General features: G+C 37.3%; 1 protein-coding gene across 1 annotated transcript; it reads right to left on the bottom strand.

Moving 5' to 3' along the window:
* Positions 1–502: 502 nt before the first annotated feature.
* On the bottom strand, positions 503–12,408 carry LOC137956482 (zinc finger protein VAR3, chloroplastic). The gene is made up of 7 exons (XM_068804005.1): positions 11,939–12,408; positions 11,270–11,387; positions 9,291–9,628; positions 1,687–1,809; positions 1,403–1,519; positions 1,231–1,329; positions 503–1,002 (listed from the first exon to the last, which is right to left on the bottom strand). Exons 1-7 carry the CDS (start codon positions 12,340–12,342, stop codon positions 771–773), a joined length of 1,431 nt encoding a protein of 476 aa, XP_068660106.1. The 5' UTR covers positions 12,343–12,408; the 3' UTR covers positions 503–770.
* Positions 12,409–19,190: the final 6,782 nt, after the last annotated feature.

The following is a 19,190-nucleotide window of genomic DNA, read 5'->3' as shown; positions in this document are numbered from 1 at the left end:
GATAAAAAGCACAATGTTTAACAAATAGATATGACTCATTCGAGCAATCAATTAAGAAAGATTGAAAACGTACAGTCCAAACTCTTTCAAACAAATAGTAGGACAAGCATTAACTCAAGACTGTTCAACAATGTCCAACAAGCATCCGAACGAAGAGCAAGAAGCAGTAACTGAAAGACTTAATAATGCAAGACAGTGTAAATAGTCCAAAATAGTTTTCAAAAGACAACATGGGTATCTTCGTGCTTGGTTGTTTGTATTTTCTTTCTACTGTCTGCAGTGATCAAAGTTTCTCCTTCACCTCTCTTCCCACACTTACACTTCGTGTTCTGTTTTATTTTCTTTTTCAATGATGGCGTTTTATCACCCTTGTATATTTTCAGGAGCATTGAGTTTCTTTTTGTTCCACTACGAGTGAGGATCTTGAAATGCTCTTATTGAGAATCTTATAATGCTGGTCTTCTGAAACATTCATAAAGAGAAAAAAAATGGGTCTCTTAATCTTAAAAATTGCATCATTCTTGCCTGCTAAGTGTTCATTACATTTTGATACATTACATTTTTATCGATCAAAATTCAGATAGATTCTTGCAATTGGATACATACAAGCTGACGACATTGCAGCCACGTAAGAATCAAAACTAGGAGGAGACGAGATTATGTATAAACCTGTAAGCTATATTTCAAGAAACAAAATTGTTCAGTGCAGATGTTTCCCTTGAATGAACATCAATTCATACATCACAAAGAACTCTTTATCATTTAGTGGTTCATATAAATGATCTAGCCTTGCCTTTTCGTTGAGACAACTCTTCATCAAAAACCTCTTCATTATCTCCATAATCTACTTCTCTCCTTCCAGCACCCATTTTGGGTTTCCTCCATGTTCGATCATCATATTGCTCCCCAGATACATCCTGGAATCGATTCCCACCATCTTGCGGACGTTCACAATTGCATTTCAAGCACTTCAAGTTTCTTCTATAGTTCAAGAAATCACATCTAAAAAATACATATATTATTCAGATTATTATCTTGGCATGAACAATTAAAAAAAAGCACCAAAAAATAGCAAATTTTTGCTCAAAAATTCAAATTGTGGTGCAAATGGGTCAGATATATGTTGGACTGGTAATATATGAATTGTGATGCTTAATACCAGTAGTAACTGATTGGAAGTATCATATGGATGCATACAAACAAAAGGAGTTAGAAGGAAGAGAGTCATACGATGGGCATTCCCATTCTCCAGAAAGTAGCTGCCGTTTTGGGCGTGCATGTTGGCAGCGAAGGCATGTAGAATTACGAGCAAAGTTCATGAACTGACACCTGTAAGCTCGAGTTATTAGAAAAATTCAAATTGCCATGTCTCCTACTAGATAATCAAAATGAACTAACATACCCTGGACAAGTCCAATCCCCTTTTTTCATCTCCACCTCTTTAAAACTTTCTCTGTTGGGTGCATCTTCATTGCATCGTAGACATCGTATATTCCTTGCAAAGTTCATGAAATTGCACCTGAAACGACCAACTCATTTCCCCATGCAAAATTTTCAGTACCAAGATAAAAATAAACCATATAATGATGTTCCTTTTAATAATCAAAGAGCCAGAGGCAGAGAGAGAGAGAGAGAGAGAGAGAGAGAGAGAGAGAGAGGAGAGCCATCAATACTAAACTAACATACCCAGGACAAGCCCAATCGCCTTTTTTCATCTCCACCTCTTTAAAACTTTCTCTCCAGGGTGCAGGTGCACCTTCTTTGCATTGTAGACATTGTACATTCCTTGCAAAGTTCATGAAATTGCACCTAAAAGGACAGGCTTAAATCATTTCCCCATGCAAAATTTTCAGTACAGAAACTAGATTAGAACATATACCTGTGTTGCATTTCATAATCAGAGAGCCAAAGGCAGAGGCAGAAAGACAGAGAGAGGAAAGCTATCATATGCATGAACTCTATTAACTATTTTGCTCAGGGTCTAGAATTATGCTAAACAACCAAGACTATTATAACATAACATCAAATAGTATCTCACTGAGGCTTAAAACCCATGCTATCATGTGTTATGATAGTGTGTCTATTTTCCCCCTTTGCCCTGATAGTTGCTATCTTTTTTTGTTTGTTTATTTAAAAAGTTAAACAGCTCTTGAGCTAGAATTGAGTTTCCAGAACCACTTGAGGAGGAGAGTGGCTCTCATATCCTTAGTGCGACTAATCCCCAATCCACCCATAGTTTTCGGCATATAGACATCATCCCAACTAAGAAGATATAATGAAACTCATTGTTGGTTCCGCACCACAGGAATCGCCTTAGCCTTTTAATCATGTCAATGCGCCGACAAACAAAGGCAGGGCTAAGAACAAAGGAAAGGAAGTAGTTGGGTATACCTGCAAGACAAGAGCTGAGAAGTGTCAATCTGCCAGCTTTAGAGAGGAGCAGCCGCCCTTTCCAAGTAGACAAATGACGCTCGAGCATTTCAATCACCGGGGCCCAAAGCCCTTTTCAAAGGCTTCAGTCAATGAGGGGGAACCCAAGATAAGTAGAGGGGAGAATCATGATCGAGCAACCCAAAGTGTCAACCATAAGTTGTAATAAAGGGCTATCAATATGAATTCCCATAATAGTCGCCTCACTCCAGTTGATATTCTAGTTGGATGTGATCTCAAAAAGACTAAGGAGAGCTTTGATATAGCGGATTTGGTCAAAAGTGCCAGTGCCAAAACAAATGGTGTCGTCTGCAAACTGGAAGACGGGATATGGAAGGCCCTCTGATCCGGTATAGCATCAAGCCAACCAAGGCTATGCGCCGAGTAGAACATGGAGGACAAATACTCGGCAATAAGATTGAAGAGTAGCGAGGAGAGGGGATCTCCTTGTTGAATGCCACGGGAGCCATGAAAGTAGCCACAGACGGTGCCATTGAAGAGCAAGGAGTAAGAGGCCGACGAAATGCAACTCAGAATCCAAAATCCTCATCTGTCCCCAAAGCCCATACATTGTATGACATCTTCTAGAAGTGTCCAATTCACACGGTCAAAAGGTTTTCTCAAGGTCAAGCTTGAGGAGCAAGCAGGGGAGGCCCAGCTTGGAGAGGTGGTTGATAATCTCATGAGCAGACATGGCGGAGTCCAGGATGTCTCTATCGCAAAGACAAACACTCTGACCTCTGTGAATAGAGTGAGGAGAATAACCTTGAGACAGCCGGCCAGGATGCGAATAATCATCTTGTATGGGCTAGATACATGACTAATCGGTCTAAAGTCACGTAGGTGTTCAACATTTGCTTTCTTGGGAATTAGAGTGATGAGGGAAGCACCAATGCTTTCAAAGGTGATGCCCCATTCATTGAAGTTGCGAACCATGGAGAGAATATCCGTCTTCAAGGCAGGCTAACATAATCTGTAGAACTTGCCATTATAAGCGTCAAGACCCAGGGCTCTATCATGGAGAAGGCCTATAACGGTGTCTTCAATCTCAAGATCCGAGAAGGGATACTCGATGAAAGCAGTCAACGTGGGAGAGATCAAAGAGAGCTAATGATGCGAGAACCGAGGAAAATCTTTGATAGAAAATTATGCGAGGAAACATTAGAGGATCCCAATTATGCAAGGTCTAAATTGGATAGAAAATCTACCTTAGGGCACAAAATATTACAATATTTGAAAGGTGCACCAAGAAAAAGGTTATTGTATGCACCACATAATCACTTGCAGATTAGGTTGGATCCTAATTATGCAGGGTCTAAATTGGATAAAAAACCTACCTCGGAATACTGTGTTTTTATTGGTGGAAACATAGTAAGTCGGCTACTCCAATGCAAAAGTAGTACTAAACAAAGACTCACACGGTTGGTTTTTCTACTACAAAGCTATAAAAATGTTTTGTGATAACCAGGATGTAAAATTCATTGCATGTAACCCAGTGTTCCATGAACAAACTAAACATGCAAATATTGATCGTTATTTTGTCTGTGATATCGTAATAAGTGGAGCCATAGTCACTCCCTATGTTAAATTTGTAGATCACCTTAGTGATGTTTTTACTGAAGCTTTGAGAAAGAAAGAATTTAGAAATTTCTGTAACAAGCTAGGGTTTTTTAGCATATCACGCTTTAGCATGACTAAGAGTGTTGAAATATATGTGAAAAGGGCTATTTTAGTCTTTTCCCTACAGTATGTCCCTAATAGGAAACTAATATCTTGTCTTTATGTTAGAATTATATGGTTAAATTATCTTGTCATTTGAAGTTAGAGAGAGATATGTGTGTAAGCATAGAGGGGCATATAAGTCTTTTTGAAATCTTTTCACTTAAATGAGTTTATAAGAGGAAGTAAGGTTGACCGAAGACCCCTTTTTTTTAAGACCTAACGGTTGTTGCTCTCTTAAAGCAGCCTTTTCCAACTTCTCTTCTTTCTTCCTTTTTCTTTCTTCTTCTATTTCTCCTTGTATCTTAGATTTTACAAGTTGGCTAGGAACAAGGATTAGTATGAACTTGAGTTGTGTTACATGACCTTATTATGCGCTTCATTGGAAACAAAGCAAGAAAACGTCCCCATTGAAGGGTCATCAACCGATGGCCCGTCACTATTCTCATAGATAGTGGCAACATTCAGAATTTCCTTAGTGTTGAGTTTGTAAAATGCACTAAGGATTCCAATTTACCAAGAAGATGAGATGTGAGTATTTATAGGCAACAGGCCTAGGATGAATACCACAGGAAGTGCCTTAATAGGATTCCATCACATAGGCAGATATCAACTATGGGCTTCGATGTATCTCTTAGCCTTCACAAGCAACCAGTTCATATAGGGATTTAAGCGGCTACAACAAGGTGACATTATGTGCATCTTCAAATAGCAAATGATGGAAGGAAAATATGACCACTAAAAAGAATTTGAAAGTGGGCCCGATGGAAGGCTAATGAAAATGGCTTGTTTGCTCAATGGAATGCTTGGGTTCAAGAAGTTTGGCTTTGTTGGAAGTGATTTGGCTGCACTAGACACAAAGATAGCTCAACAATCAAGTAGTGGGCCTACAATATGAGAACCTTAAGGACAAGGTTCATCTCAAGAAAGGGGGAATTGTTCCAAACCTCGGTAGTAAGAGTAAGGACTGATTTTTTAATTGAGTTGGTTTAGTTTTTGAAGTCATCGATGACCTAATCTAGTCCACTTAATTAAACCTCTATGCAGGTCAATGAGTAGAGAAGTATAAAGAGTGATTTTAGTATTTTAGTAGGCTAAATAAGGGGTTTAGAGGAGTAATTCAGAGATTAGGTTAAGCAGGGGCAATTTTGGAATTTAGGAAATAAGGAAATTTTGAAGCCTGCATGAGTTATAAATACATGTATTCTTGTGAGCAAGTTAAGCAATACAAAACACAAAATTTCCACTCACCCTGGAGTCTCTCTCCCCTGTGAACCCTAATTCAACTTCCTTATCCCTCCCTTTCAAGCTCTACCCCATCTCTACACCACAAGCCTTCCCTTTCTCTCTTCCACCCAACCTGATTACTCTGTAGAATTATCTCTTCCTTCAAATTCTCTCTCCATCCCTACATTGAATGAGAAGTTCACATGTCAAAGCAGCCTCTTTTACCTTCAAGCATAACCCCAACAATGAAGAACGTAATAAATTTTCAACAACTCTAAACCTCATGTTTGTCCCCTAGCTACACCCCCAACGACCTTCTAAACTTCTGTCAACATTCTTCATCAAAGTCAACACTAGAACAACAAAATCAGCTAAACTCACTCTAGAAAAAACCACATCCAATTGTAGAATTGTCTCACTGATAAAATTTGACCCTTAACTCTCTTAGACTAAGGCTCCAAAGTGGTCAAATCTATAATCAACATACAATCCTCTTGATGTTTCACCGTATCAGCCATGTTACAAGTGCAAGGCTGATAAACTTTGCACAATGTACTTAAGTTGTGATATAAAATACTTGGTCACACCCCTACAGCAGGGGGATCCCCTCTCCCCCCTACTATTTAACATTGTTGCTAAGTATCAATCCAGCTTGGTTCGTTCGGCCCGAGCTATGGGATGGCTGCATCCAGTCTCACCCCAACCAAAATTTGACGTCCCTGTTCTACAATTCGTAGATGACACTATCCTTTTTGAAACGGGCACTCTGGTTGAAATCCAATACATTAAGATTTTCCTCGGACTCTTTGAGTTAACCTCGGGGAAAAAGGTGAATTGGAGCAAATCATCCTTACTGGGATACAACATATCGGATAGTTCCCTTCAAGTCATGGCCTCGCTTTTGGGCTGCCAGATTGGACCTCTCCCAACCACCCATCTTGGCCTCCCAATCTTTGATGGCAGATCTCTCAAGCAACTTTGGGCCCCTATCATTGAGAAGCTGGAACGGCGGCTTGCCACCTGGCATGGACATTTAGTCTCATCGATTGGAAGGCTCACCCTTCTTCGAGCAATGCTGGATCGAATTCCCACTTACTTCTTATCCTTCATCCGTTGTCCTATGAAGATATGCAATGTTATAGACAGAATTCGGAAGCACTTCTTATGGAGGGGATCTAGTGACACCTTCAAGTATCATCTAATTAGTTGGGATGAGGTTTGCCAGCCCAAGAGGGCCGGTGGTCTAGACCTTTGCCTAACCTGAAATATGAACAGCGCCTGCCTCCTGAAATGGTTCTGGAAATTCAACTATGTTCCTAAGGCTATTTGGAGACCGATGGTGGCTTGGAATCTAAGGCTTTCTGGGATTTGGTGGACCAATGGGGGCGAATGTCGGCATCTCACCCCACTCTGGTGCTCCTTTCTCCCTCTACTCAGCACCTTCCACTCCTGCGTCAGCTTCTTTGCAGGGAAGGGGGACTCCATTAGCTTCTAGTTTGACTGCTGGTGCAATGGGAAGACCCTCTCCAGCACCTTTGCTTCCTTTGTTGCCCATCTGCCTCACACGGTATGCTAAGGTTACTGAATTCTGGTCCTCTGGACTGCAGATGTGGCCTCTCTGAGCCGGAAGCCATGCTAGAATCCCAACTTCTATCCAAAGTCCATTGTGTTGACATCAGACCCCTCCAGCCAAGACAAGATCATCTGGACTCCTGATTCCAGCGACATTTTCATGGTCTCTACGGCTTATCGGCTCATCACCGGGAGAGTTGAAGATCCCCCCGCCCTCCCCCGATAATGCTATTGCGTGGAAGGTCTCTACTCTCCTGAAAGTCCATTTCTTCTTATGGTGCGCCCTCCACAATCGTATCCTGACGGCGGAAAACCTCCGTAGGCATGGCAATTCGGCTATGTCCTTTTGGTCTCGGGCTGATGAATCCATTCAACAACTTATCCTGGAATTCTAGTTATCATGTTTAAGACCTGTTTGGGAACACGGAAAGCTAGAGAAATAAATGTTGTTGTCATTCTTTAATTATTACTTAGGGTTTTAGATCCAATTACCAGAATCCAATCCAATTATGATACCCAACTAAAGCCAATTCAGTCAACCCCACTCCCCCCTTCCCCCACCCAATCACCGGTGCCCCCAATCCATCGTGAGAGAACGACTAATCAAGACACAACTATACTTATTTAGATCTCGATCTATTTTCTGTGCCTCTTCAAATAAGTTATACAATGTCAGCAAATTCTTTTTTTACCAAAAATTGTTTCTTCAAAAGTGTAAACCTCCTTCACTGTACTTGAACAATAGATATGATTTCCATACTGCTGATCAACCAATGGATGATGTGAGCATCACCTTTAATCCACGGATTATTCGTTTTAGGCCCCTTTGTCAAATGATTTGATAAACCTTTATTAGCAAGAAATTTTTAACAGAAATAGGCCAAGGAAGGTAATTCTGACCATCAATTAGATAAATGGTAGTAATTTTTGCAACTTTAAAATCAAAATTCAAGAAACATTATAAGTCTAGGAAGATGAAGAAGTTGGGGTAACTTCACGCAAGATTGACCACTAACAAAATTGAAATATGGTCGAAAGAAGAAAACAGATTTTGGCAGATTGAAGGAGAAAAAATACATGGACAATAGCTGGAATTTGGGAAGAGACTTGATTAAGAGAAAAATGGTTAAAATCTGCTTATATTTGAAGAGAAACAGCTATTAATTATGTTGGAATTTGACTAAATAAGATAACATATGCAGGAAATTAGGGGGAAATGGACCAGAAACCCCCCCCCCCCCCCTCTTCCCCTTTTTAAGAGTTATTGCCCAAGTAAAGATAAATCTGGTTAAACAAAAGAAAACCAGAGAAATGGACCAGAAAAGACTAGTCCAAATCTATGTAGAAAAACAAAAATGAGAAATGTATTCAGATAAAGCAGATGTGAAATCTAAAGCAAAGCGCACTTGGTTATTAGAACTCAAAAATTCTATTTTTTACTTGTTTGACCAAAAAGATGAAAATAGAATTTTTCTGGAGTGACTGACTATGATGTCATGAAAGGGAATTTAATTTAGTCTGGAATGGAAGAAAGCAAGGCAGAAAAATATTTTGCCTTCAGATGGTGTAATTTCTGAAAAGATAACAAGCATAAAGCAACAAATTACTACTACAACTCTTTTGCTTTACTAAAGAAATCTAGCTACAAGGGCAAAGAAAATTCCTCCCTTGAAATAAAACTACACAATTTGTAAGAGACTTTTCTTAGTATCCTTCATCCATAGCTTATTGCCGGTGGGCAGTGGTTATTGACAACATTTCTTGACTGTTAACCACCAGTGACACAGACAAGACACCACAAATCACCATTGGACAACTCTAGCCACCATCAGTGCTGTTCACCAGTCATAACCAACCTCATTCAGGCCAAGAATACCATAGTACGTGCAAGAACTCTTGCCTAATAAATTCCTGTGCTTCATGTTGTAAAATATGCACAAGAAAAATAGAGTAATAGGAGCTTTACAAAAAAATGACAGAGCAAAAACAGAGGAAACCCTCCCCAAAACCGAAAGACAAGTGCAGCAAACAAACAGAAAAGCAAAGAGGGGCTAATCCTTCACTGTGCAGTTCATTTTGAATTTATATTGTCAGTTTATCCATAACCATTCATCTATTTGCCATGAATCATGTCTTGTTTCAAGAATTACCCAACAGAACCTCACCTACACAGTTTAGTTCAGAAAATTACCATCATTTTTTTCCAGAAATGTGTCAAATATTTTAGGAGATTACTCACAATAAAGGTGAAAAGGCATTAAAAAATAAAACATGTAGAAAAGAAATAGGTGCAGAATAAATAAAAAAATATCAATTTCAATAAGAGCACTTGAGGAACTTACTTGGAACAGATCCAATCCTTTCTTTTCATCTCATCATTTAGAAAATGTTTTTCAGAGTCACTGACTAGTGACACCTTCTCTTTCTGCGTCATGAGCTTTACTGCGGGCTTTGGAAGTGATGGATCGATAGATGTGCCACTCAGTTCAATCAGTTGGGACAGCAGTTTGCGAGCAGGCATTTCAACTTGCTCTCTAGCAATAGAACTCTCAGCATCTGATTGTTCCATTGCATAGGACAACAACACCCGCACAACATCCACCGTACGAGCCCCTTCATCTTCCTTTGCTATAACATATGCTCTATCACAGGCTCCTCGGAGATTGCAAGCACTACATACCTGCAGTTATAAGCATTTTTGTCTGCTGAGATTGTGTTCGAGAAAGTACTCTCTTGGATAACAACATCCAGTGTCTTAATAAATTTATTACGGCTTTCACCATTTTATGTCCAATTAGCCTGAAGATAAGACAAACTAAAACTACATGCATTTGAGTGAATGTGGTTCATATGTAAATAAGGATTTCAGCTGGGCCCATGCCAGAAGTGCGAAGCGGTTCGGTTTGGGGACAGGGTTAACCCCCAAAACCCGACGCAGTCCACTATTTATGTATCCAGAAGTTTATAAAATATATTACATTAATACTTTTCTGTTGATACAACAAAATATGGAAAAAGCATATCTGAGAGTGCATAAATGGAATAAAAAAAATCGTGCACTTATTTTCTCTTTCACTAGTCTCTCACTCCCCCAAATTCCAGAACATAGAGATGAATGCGAAAGCAAGAGAATGGTGCTGCTAGAGGGTGGCACTGAACCGCGCCAGTTCCTGAGCAGCTCAAGTCCGGCGTGATTTATTTCGAGCTTGAACTAAGCTCAAACCTTAAATAAGACTTGTTTACAAAACCGAGGCGAGCTCTACAGCTCAGCTCGAGGCTCATCGAGTTGGCTCATAAACTTTAGTATTAAATAGAAACATAAAAATGAAATAAATGCCGCTTTTTGTTCTCTCTTCATGGTAATAAATAAAAAATAAAATAAACAAAGAAGGAGAAAGTGTTAAAAAAAAGAATAAAATCATAAAAAGTAGTCACTGAAAATCAGTTCGCATTAAAAGCTAACATTTTGGTACAGGGGCATTTTGGTTATTTTACCTTATCTTTCTCTATATGTCTTGATGTAATCTTGTTTTGTATGTCCAACTATGTCTATGGACCAAGTTTCATATAAAGAGGACACATAGAATACAAGATATAGAGAGATTAGGGTTTCACTTAAGTACGGGCATATTTGTAAGTGTATTCAAACCTTATTATAAATAGAGGTTGGGGGGCATGCACATCCTCCAACGCAGATCATTCTTCACTTTCTCTCTTCTCCACCTTCTCTCCCTCTCATTCTCTCTTTTCAACTCTCTACCTTCTTAACTTTTTCATGGTATCAGAGCAACAAATCGCATCTAGGAAGACTCTTTGTCAGTTTGTGTGTTTTGGTGTTCTTCCAATGCTTTTTCTGTCCAGGCAACATCAAGCTAGGAGAGTATCAAGCATTGAATTCTCCTGTAATTTAAACTGAATTTTCTAATATTGAGGGTGCAACAGGGCAAGGCAACAACCCAAGGGTTTAAGAGGGATGGAGAAGGGATAAGGTTAGGGGGTGGGAAGGAGACAAGTTGAAAATTCAACCCTATCACGAGTTTTTTGCAGGGCAGGGTTGGGTTTCCAGCCCGACCGCGGCCCAACCCATTGCTCTCCCATCATGTAAAGAGAAAGAAAGCTTGATTTGCAACTTCAAGGGACATCATTGCAAACAACCAAGAGAAATGTGACATGAGCTGCTGTAAATGGACATTATGATTGGTTGACAGCAACATCGATCAACTCATGTCTCTCTCAAGTTAACAAAAATTACTTTTCTATTTGTTTTAAACATCTCGTGTCCCTAAAATAGAGCATGACGAAGATGAAATAAAACCTTTACCTCTCCTTCATCAAGCCTGACATATGCTCTCAATCTTTTTGCAGAATTCACAGCTTTGCGGTACAAGTTAGGGCATCCACGCTCTACAAGAGCTTGAATCTCATCTTTACCCAGTGACCTACAACAGAAGTAGCAAGAATTAAAAGCAGGAGATACTAAATTTCTTAAGGTTTAAGCATCCAGTCTCAGTATAATCGCAAAACTACACATTGGTCTTGGATACTTGGAGTAGAGTATATGAGAAGAAGAAAAAAGAGAGAAAAATAAAAAGCAGAGAGACAATATCACTTGGAAGAGGAAGGTACTCCCGACTAACTTCGTGTTTTTATAGTATTAAATGACAGAAAAAGGTGGTATGTTAGAGAATTTTTAGGAAACCTCCAATTTTTACAAATTTATATTTGCTATCCCAAGTTTCCAGAACCACCGAACTGAATAGACTGCCAGGGAAGCACCATGCTTTGTGGTTATATATTTGCTAAGCTCCTAGAACCAATGAACTTGACAGACAGCCAAGGGAAGCACTATGCTTTATTGATATATGTTTGCTATCCAAGTTGCTAGAACCGCTGAACTTGAGAGACTGCCAAGGGAAGCACCACCCTTTATGGCCAAAAGAGAAAATGAATGATCTTTTATCAAACAGAAAAGACAACGAGGCCAACTAACCTGAGAATGTCGAACCGCTCCCGCGCGAAGTTCATGCAGGCACTCTTCACACAATTGAAGTCGGAAGCATCAATGGTGACCCCGCTGTCAGGTCCCTCTTGCGACGAAGTTTCTCGTTGAAAGTATCCTTTGCTCTTTAACCTATCCAGGAAACTCACCCACTCGGGCCAGGGGTGAGTAATCGAGTTGGGAATAGGCGGGGTACAATCAGAAGCTGCAGCGGAGACGTCAGAGTGGAACTGCAAAGTTTTGTTACACTGTATGCTGGAGAGGGAGAAGTACTGAATGCGAGGAGAAAAAGTCCAGAAGAGACGAGAAAAGGACAGGAGGGGTGGCGGCGGCCTGGTAGTAGTCCTTAGAGTGAAGAAAGAGGTACCGAAGAGCGACAACCTCGTCGCAGCCATGAGTAAGCGGAAGGATGCCGAGAGAGGCGATAAAGGAATCACAGCTAAGAGGAAAACCAGAAGAACCAAGGCTATGGAAAGTCGGCGAGGGCTTTCCGAACCGAGGAAACTATTTGCTCCTACTTTGAAACCTACGAACCGCTGGGTCCGTTGTCTCTACTCAGTCATCAAACTATTTTAATAATTTAAATATGTTTTACATATACCAATATTACTTTTAAGTATTTTCCTTAATTTTCTTTTTATTACTTAAAAGATATATTTTTTTTTTAAATGTATATTTTTACTTGAACATTATTTAGGAAAATCAAATTCTATTTGTTGCATAGAACTATTATATGAATCCGTTTTTTTATTTTTTATTTTTATTATTTGCTATATATTTTAAATATTTTTATAATTTTTATTAAGTTATGTTAAAGATTGAATGGTATGTGAATTTATGAGGAGATGGACCAAGGATGTGTGTATATGTACTATTTGATTCTCTTTGACTATAGTCAAAATTTTATTTAAGTCGATAATGGTGGAAATTGAAATAGTTCAGTTAGACCTTCAAGAGTTAGAAGATTGTACATAATTTATCTCTTTGGCTATAGTAAAAAAATTATGTAAACCGATAATGGTAGAAATTGGAATAGTTTAGTTAGACCACGGAGTGTTAGAAGATCGTACATAAGGCGTTGGGCAGAGGACTATGCATACAATATTATTTGAGTACAACACATTAGATGGGTGAACATTTGATGAGCTCACAAACTCAATCATCTTTTAATCTCACTTAATTCGATCTTAGAAATTAGTCTAACTTTTATATGAAACATGCGATTCTTTAAGAGTGAAAACAATCGCTTCAAATAGATTATTTGATTCATTAAACACTTTGGAGAGTTTATATTTTTAAGAAAATCGAGGGGTTTTTATTGGAGTTTCTCTAAGCGTTTGTGTAGTATTCCAGTGTTGATTGCAAAGTGTCCCAGTGAGACTTCTCAAACTCTTGTCATGTTTTAAGTTCTTAACAATGGCAAAAGCATGATGCAACCAAAAATATAATAAAACCATGGGCAAAAAGATAGACATTGAAAGTGTGGGTCAAACTATAGGTGGAAGGTGAGTGGGTAGAGGAACAAGGGGGTATTGAATTGTCACTACAATAAAATTAGTTGAGAAAAGCATATTTTGTGCCAAGAAATTTTGCTGAGAATAACCCACACAAAGTAATTGCCGGCAGAAAATGAATTTTTCCGACAATAATGAGTTTTTTCTCGATGAAATTATTACCCCAAGAATACTTTTATAGGTGAAATAATTTTTCCAAACATTAATTTCAATTTATTTTCTTAAAATTAATTATCGAAAAAATTATTTTGTTGAGAATTATTTATTTATTTTAAAAATATTTATCAATTAAATTTTATATAGAAAGCAAAAAAATAATGGAAATCATTTTTTCGAGAATCATTTTTATATTTTTATTTTTATTTAAATTTCCTATTTACTTATTTAAAATATTTAATAAAAATAAAACATACAAATTATACAAAATGAAAAAATATTATATGATTGAAAATATATGTAAAAATATATATAGAAAATGTACAAAAAGTATATTTAATAAATAATGTCGAAAGTCCAAAAAATGAAATACATAATATAAAAATACAAAAAAAATGCAATGAAGGACCAGGATGGAGGAACTAGAATAGCCTGGGTCTTGTGAGAATAATCCAAAGTCACTGGAATGAGTCACTATACCACAAGAAGCTAACAAACTCATCATCTAACTCATCTAGGCCTCAAGCCTTATCATAACAGTCTATTGTAGTGTGACTCTCATCCTTGTCCTCTCCAGATCAATTACTTGGGTTGCAGTAGCCAGTGGCCTAGGCGGCTTCTTAAGTGGGGGTGAATTGAAATTTACAAATTAAAAACTTAAGTAAGGCGTGCAATTAAAAGTCATACCATATAACAATTTTAAAGTCAAACAAACATTCACAAACCATAGGATACAAAAGAATTTTCGTTATTGATGTTCTCATATTGGTATGCATCGTCGAAGAACCCTTGTTTGGTAAATTCCACTAGTTAAAACTCTAATAGCTGGGATTTACATAAAGAGATTATGATTCTCTTTAAGCCATATGTAGTTCAATACATACTTTTTTATAAACTCAATCTCCCCAAGAGATTGGTTAGATTCTAACACTCTCTAGGCTTTTATATCTAGAGTGAATAGGTTCTAGATGAACCTTTCTCAAATAAAAAACAAAAAAAGGAAAAACTTACACCGAACGCTTGGAGAGTACCTTCTCCTTAAGGATCCAAACTTCCACTTCTTTTCAGCACAATGTAGAGTATATGGGAGTTTGACTACTATGAAATGCAAGGATAGGTGAAGAAAAGAATGAGGAATATGCAAGTGTGTAGCTCTCTTTCACTCAAAAGCACTTCAAAGAAGATTTGCAAAACATTGAGAATAAAGGTTTACGGATTTACCAATAAATCCTCATTAGCTTCTTTATGTGAGGTTTGGTGGGCTATTTATAACTTTTCCAAGTCAAACTAGCTATTTTTTGCCAGTTTACAAAAGTCAGTACTTTGATTGATCAATCTGATTGATCGATCACTGTAAAGTGATTGATCAATCAATCAATCATAATGGCTATTTTTTTGTCAGACAATGACTTATTGATTGATGGATTGATTCATCAATATGTTACCATTGGTCATTAAAAGTTAAGTTGATTAATCATAATCAGGGATGATTGATCAACCAAAATTCCCTCTGGCTGTGTAATACAAGTATGATCGATCAGTGAACTTCCTATGATCGATCCTGTTTTATGTCCCTCACTTGCAAGATTTTGCCTGATCAATTAATTGAGTTGGATGATCGATCGTTCCATGTAATTTTTGCTTTACCGAATAGTATTGATCAATTAATCCAAATGGGATGATCAATCATGCTTTGTAGTATGAAATGACCATGTTCTGGATGATCGATCAATCGGCTTTGGTTGATCGATCATGCTTTATAATCTTGACCTACACACTTTTGGATGATTGATCATTGGCAGATGTTGATCGATCATTCCAGTGCCAGTTCAACTTAAGTTGACTTTTAAAACTTGACAATTATTGAATCTAAGTTCTCTAACATGTTTTATAAGATGTGTATAATAGTTTTAAACATGTAAATATGCAATGTATGCCCTAAGACTCCATATTTAACATTGTACTTTTAAAGAAAGGAGTTGAAAAGCTCTTTTACATTTTTTTACAAATTTTTGATATAAATCAATGACACTTAAACTCTAGTCGTCACATTGTCTTCTTCTTCATGGGTGCTTCTTCAAGATTCGTCTTTGAATAAAGCTTGAAGTTTTGAGTAGGCTTTATCGTTTTGAAGATTTAGACCTTGAAATGCATTTCTCTTCAAGGCAAAGTATCTAAAATACTTGGTTCACAAATTTCCAACTATGTTAAGTTTGTTATCATCATAAGAAAGAAAGGAATCGACCTATGGTCAACACTACGACTCTTAAACTCCAAACTGTGGGAAATTGGGTGGGGGCGGGGGGGGGTTGTTCTCCTTGACTTGTCCTTTTCTCATAACCAATTTGTAGAACCATCACTTGACCATATATAGCAATATAGTTAGGTTCTATAGTTGTAGCCCTAGCTTCTTGGACTAAACTATTCATATGTTCCTATTAAAGTTGTATACAATAATTAATAATTTGTCTAGATTTAATCACAAAAACAAATAAACCATAAAAATACATAATACTAACATGGGTAGCTCAAGTCTCATTGTATGCCCATCCACTACCCTCTCTAGAGTGGGTGCTTTTTAAAAAAGTTAACTTTGTTGACCTCACCCTACAAATGTAACATTAAATTAAGTTAGAACACTAAACTTTGTAACAAAAGAAAAATATATCAACAATATTATACATACCATCGCTAAACTTTGACCACAAATGAATATGAGTCACACACAATAATAGCAATTTTGTTAGTACTATAAATAGAAAAAATACATAAAATACCTAAAAATTATCATCATTGAAGGCATTTTGACATTTTCAATCTCAATCATCTTGGGAACACTCAGGAAATGGATACTAAACTGCCTCTTCCAAATCCCCAAATCATTGGAATTGTTAGTGTTGTTCAGAGTAATCATTGAACACGTGGCCCCAAGTGGACGTATAGACTCATCTAACAGACTCGTCATTATAACATTAGACTACAAACTTGTCCTACATAAAGCTGATAGAACTACACAAGATTAATTACACATGACACTATGCATTAAACAAAGTATAAATAATTAATAAATTAAAATAAATAAAACAAAATTACCATGATCATATCAAACATGTTTGAAAATTCTTCATCTTTGTAAGATTTGAATTTCATCACCTTCTTTGATGCATGCTTCCTAAGAAGTTCACTGATGAAGTTGGTGAACTCGCTACTATGTAAATCCATCAAGCATCTTTGGCCTAGTGGACTAGTGATCTCTTCCTAATGGCCCTCTCTATGCCAAAACCCCTATAAGGGCCACACGCTCAACTCTAGGAGGTTTGTGATGTAGAAGGCTGATATGTGGAATGCTTTGATGATGAAGTATCTACTAAAGATATATGGTATTTGTATTTTACACAAGTAAAATGAAGAAAACCATTCTAATTAACCAAATAAATATTAGAAAGACGACCACTACTTGAGGGTCGCACACCATCAAGAGTCTCAACACTAGCATTATGGCTTACGAGGGTAGATGCTTCTGCCTATGAATGAGAGGGCAGCTCTAGCTCCAACAGTGGTAACAAGGCTATTGTCAACGAGTTGCTACACAAATTGTTGGGATCAAAGAAATGGCCTTGTAGGCTGCTTGTTGGTGGATCACACAATTAATTAATATAATTAGATTGAACATTTAAGCAAACAGTTTAAATTACATATTATTAATATTAGTAATTTTAATATTACATGTATATCTAACATGGGTCATCCCCAAATTAATCTTCATTTTGCCTGATTTCCTCTTATGTATCCCCTTCCTCTTGTTCTTCATCCTCTTTTTCTTTGAGTTCATCTTCATCTCCATCTTCATCTTATTCTTCCCATTAGTGCTTTTCTTTTTCCTCATCTCCATATATTTCATCGTTTTCTCATCTTCACTAATAACAAAATTATGTCTCGGTTGTTTTGTTGTGTTCAAGTGACTACTCCATGAATGGGCATATATGTAGGCTCAAGTGGAATATCATTTCTGAACAACACTACCTCTTCATCATCTTGTTGGTGACAAAATTATTGAAATTGAGAGGATAAATATTCTCAAGAATTATCAAAATAAAGGACCTGAATTTTCTTATGAAATTGAGTGTCAACCATATAGTAAAAGGATTCAAAAATAGCAAGACATTCAATCAATATTTCATTAAAAATAAGCAAGTGACTCGAGTACAATCATCCACAAATAATACAAAGTACTTTGATTAGGTAATATTGGGAACTTGAACTGGTCCACATACATCCCAATGAACTAAAAAAAATGTCTCAAACTAACTTTCTCAAATTTATAAGTAAAAAACTTTGATGATGCTTGCTTTACTCACAAATTTCACATGGTAAATTTGAAATTGACTTTAATGAAGAAGTTAAGGATTGTAATGTATTTAGGTAAAGATGCCCTAGGCGATTGTGCCATTGAAGAACATGATTTGATGAAATATGCATTGCTGAAATTAGGGCTACATCCAAGAAATAAAGACATCCTTTTCATGGCCACCACCAAATGACCCCCTTGGTTTAGTTGTCCTAAAAAATACAATAAAAAGGGTGAAAAGTGACCAAACAATTTAATTTTTTGGTAATGTAACTCACATACATGAGACACGATGGAAATGGAGGCACAAATAAGACATCTAATGAAGCCAAATTTGAAGAAAGAGAGGAAGAGTCAATCCCTTGAACTTTGGTCTATGAACCATCTGCAATAAGACAAAAGTCAGTCTGTAGGACATGGGAACAAGGAAGATAAATTGCCTAATTTCCTAATTTAATATTTTGAGGCACCGGAATCAATAATCCAAGAAAAAGAGTTGGAGCATAAAAAAGAAAAAGACATATTTATACCATTTGTGGCAATAGAGGCTAGAAGGGGTACCAGAAGAAGAAGCCAACATACTCTTGATGAAGAACTTCATAATATTCCTTTATAAAGGGTTTAAAATTTGCTGGTGGAAAGGGGATGGTTTTTTTTTTTTTTTTTTCTATGATGTCAACAACTTGATTCATGTGTGCAGGTTTACCATGTAGCCTCCAACATCTCTCAATCCAGTGATTATTCAACCCCCATTAAGAACAAATTCGAGGAGTAGAAGAGCCTCTAGGGTTTGAAGAATCCCTTGAAGACTCACCAAAACTTCAACCCCTACCCCGTCTCTACCAAAAATTCAACCCCTACCTCCACCTCTACCAAAAATTCAACCCCTACCTCTACCTCTACCTCTACCAAAACTTCCACCTCGGCCCCTTCCTTGATAAGTCTGACCTCTAACTTGACTAACCATAGCTAATATCTCAAAAGGTTCAGTTTTTTGCTCAATTTGCATAATTGGAGTCATAAGCATATATGTCATCAAATGAGGGCTTTGTAGATGAATTTATAATTTTGGTTTTGGCAACCTCTAGATATGGTTATAAATTAGCTAGGCAAATAGCTCCAACTAATTTCTCTCTTTGTCTCTTTTAAACAACAATTAAAGTAGAATAAGGCTAGGCAAGCTTCCACTCTTGTAAGAATCCTCTAAAGTGAAAAAAGTACTCAT

The sequence above is a fragment of the Aristolochia californica genome, unplaced genomic scaffold, assembly GCF_029961685.1.
Source record: "Aristolochia californica isolate CCGP_79_NKW_82.1479 unplaced genomic scaffold, dmAriCali1.0.hap1 SCAF_2, whole genome shotgun sequence".
NCBI classification, from domain to species: Eukaryota; Viridiplantae; Streptophyta; class Magnoliopsida; order Piperales; family Aristolochiaceae; genus Aristolochia; species Aristolochia californica.
Note: the sequence above shows the minus strand (reverse complement) of the source record. Positions and strands in the feature narration are given on the sequence as shown.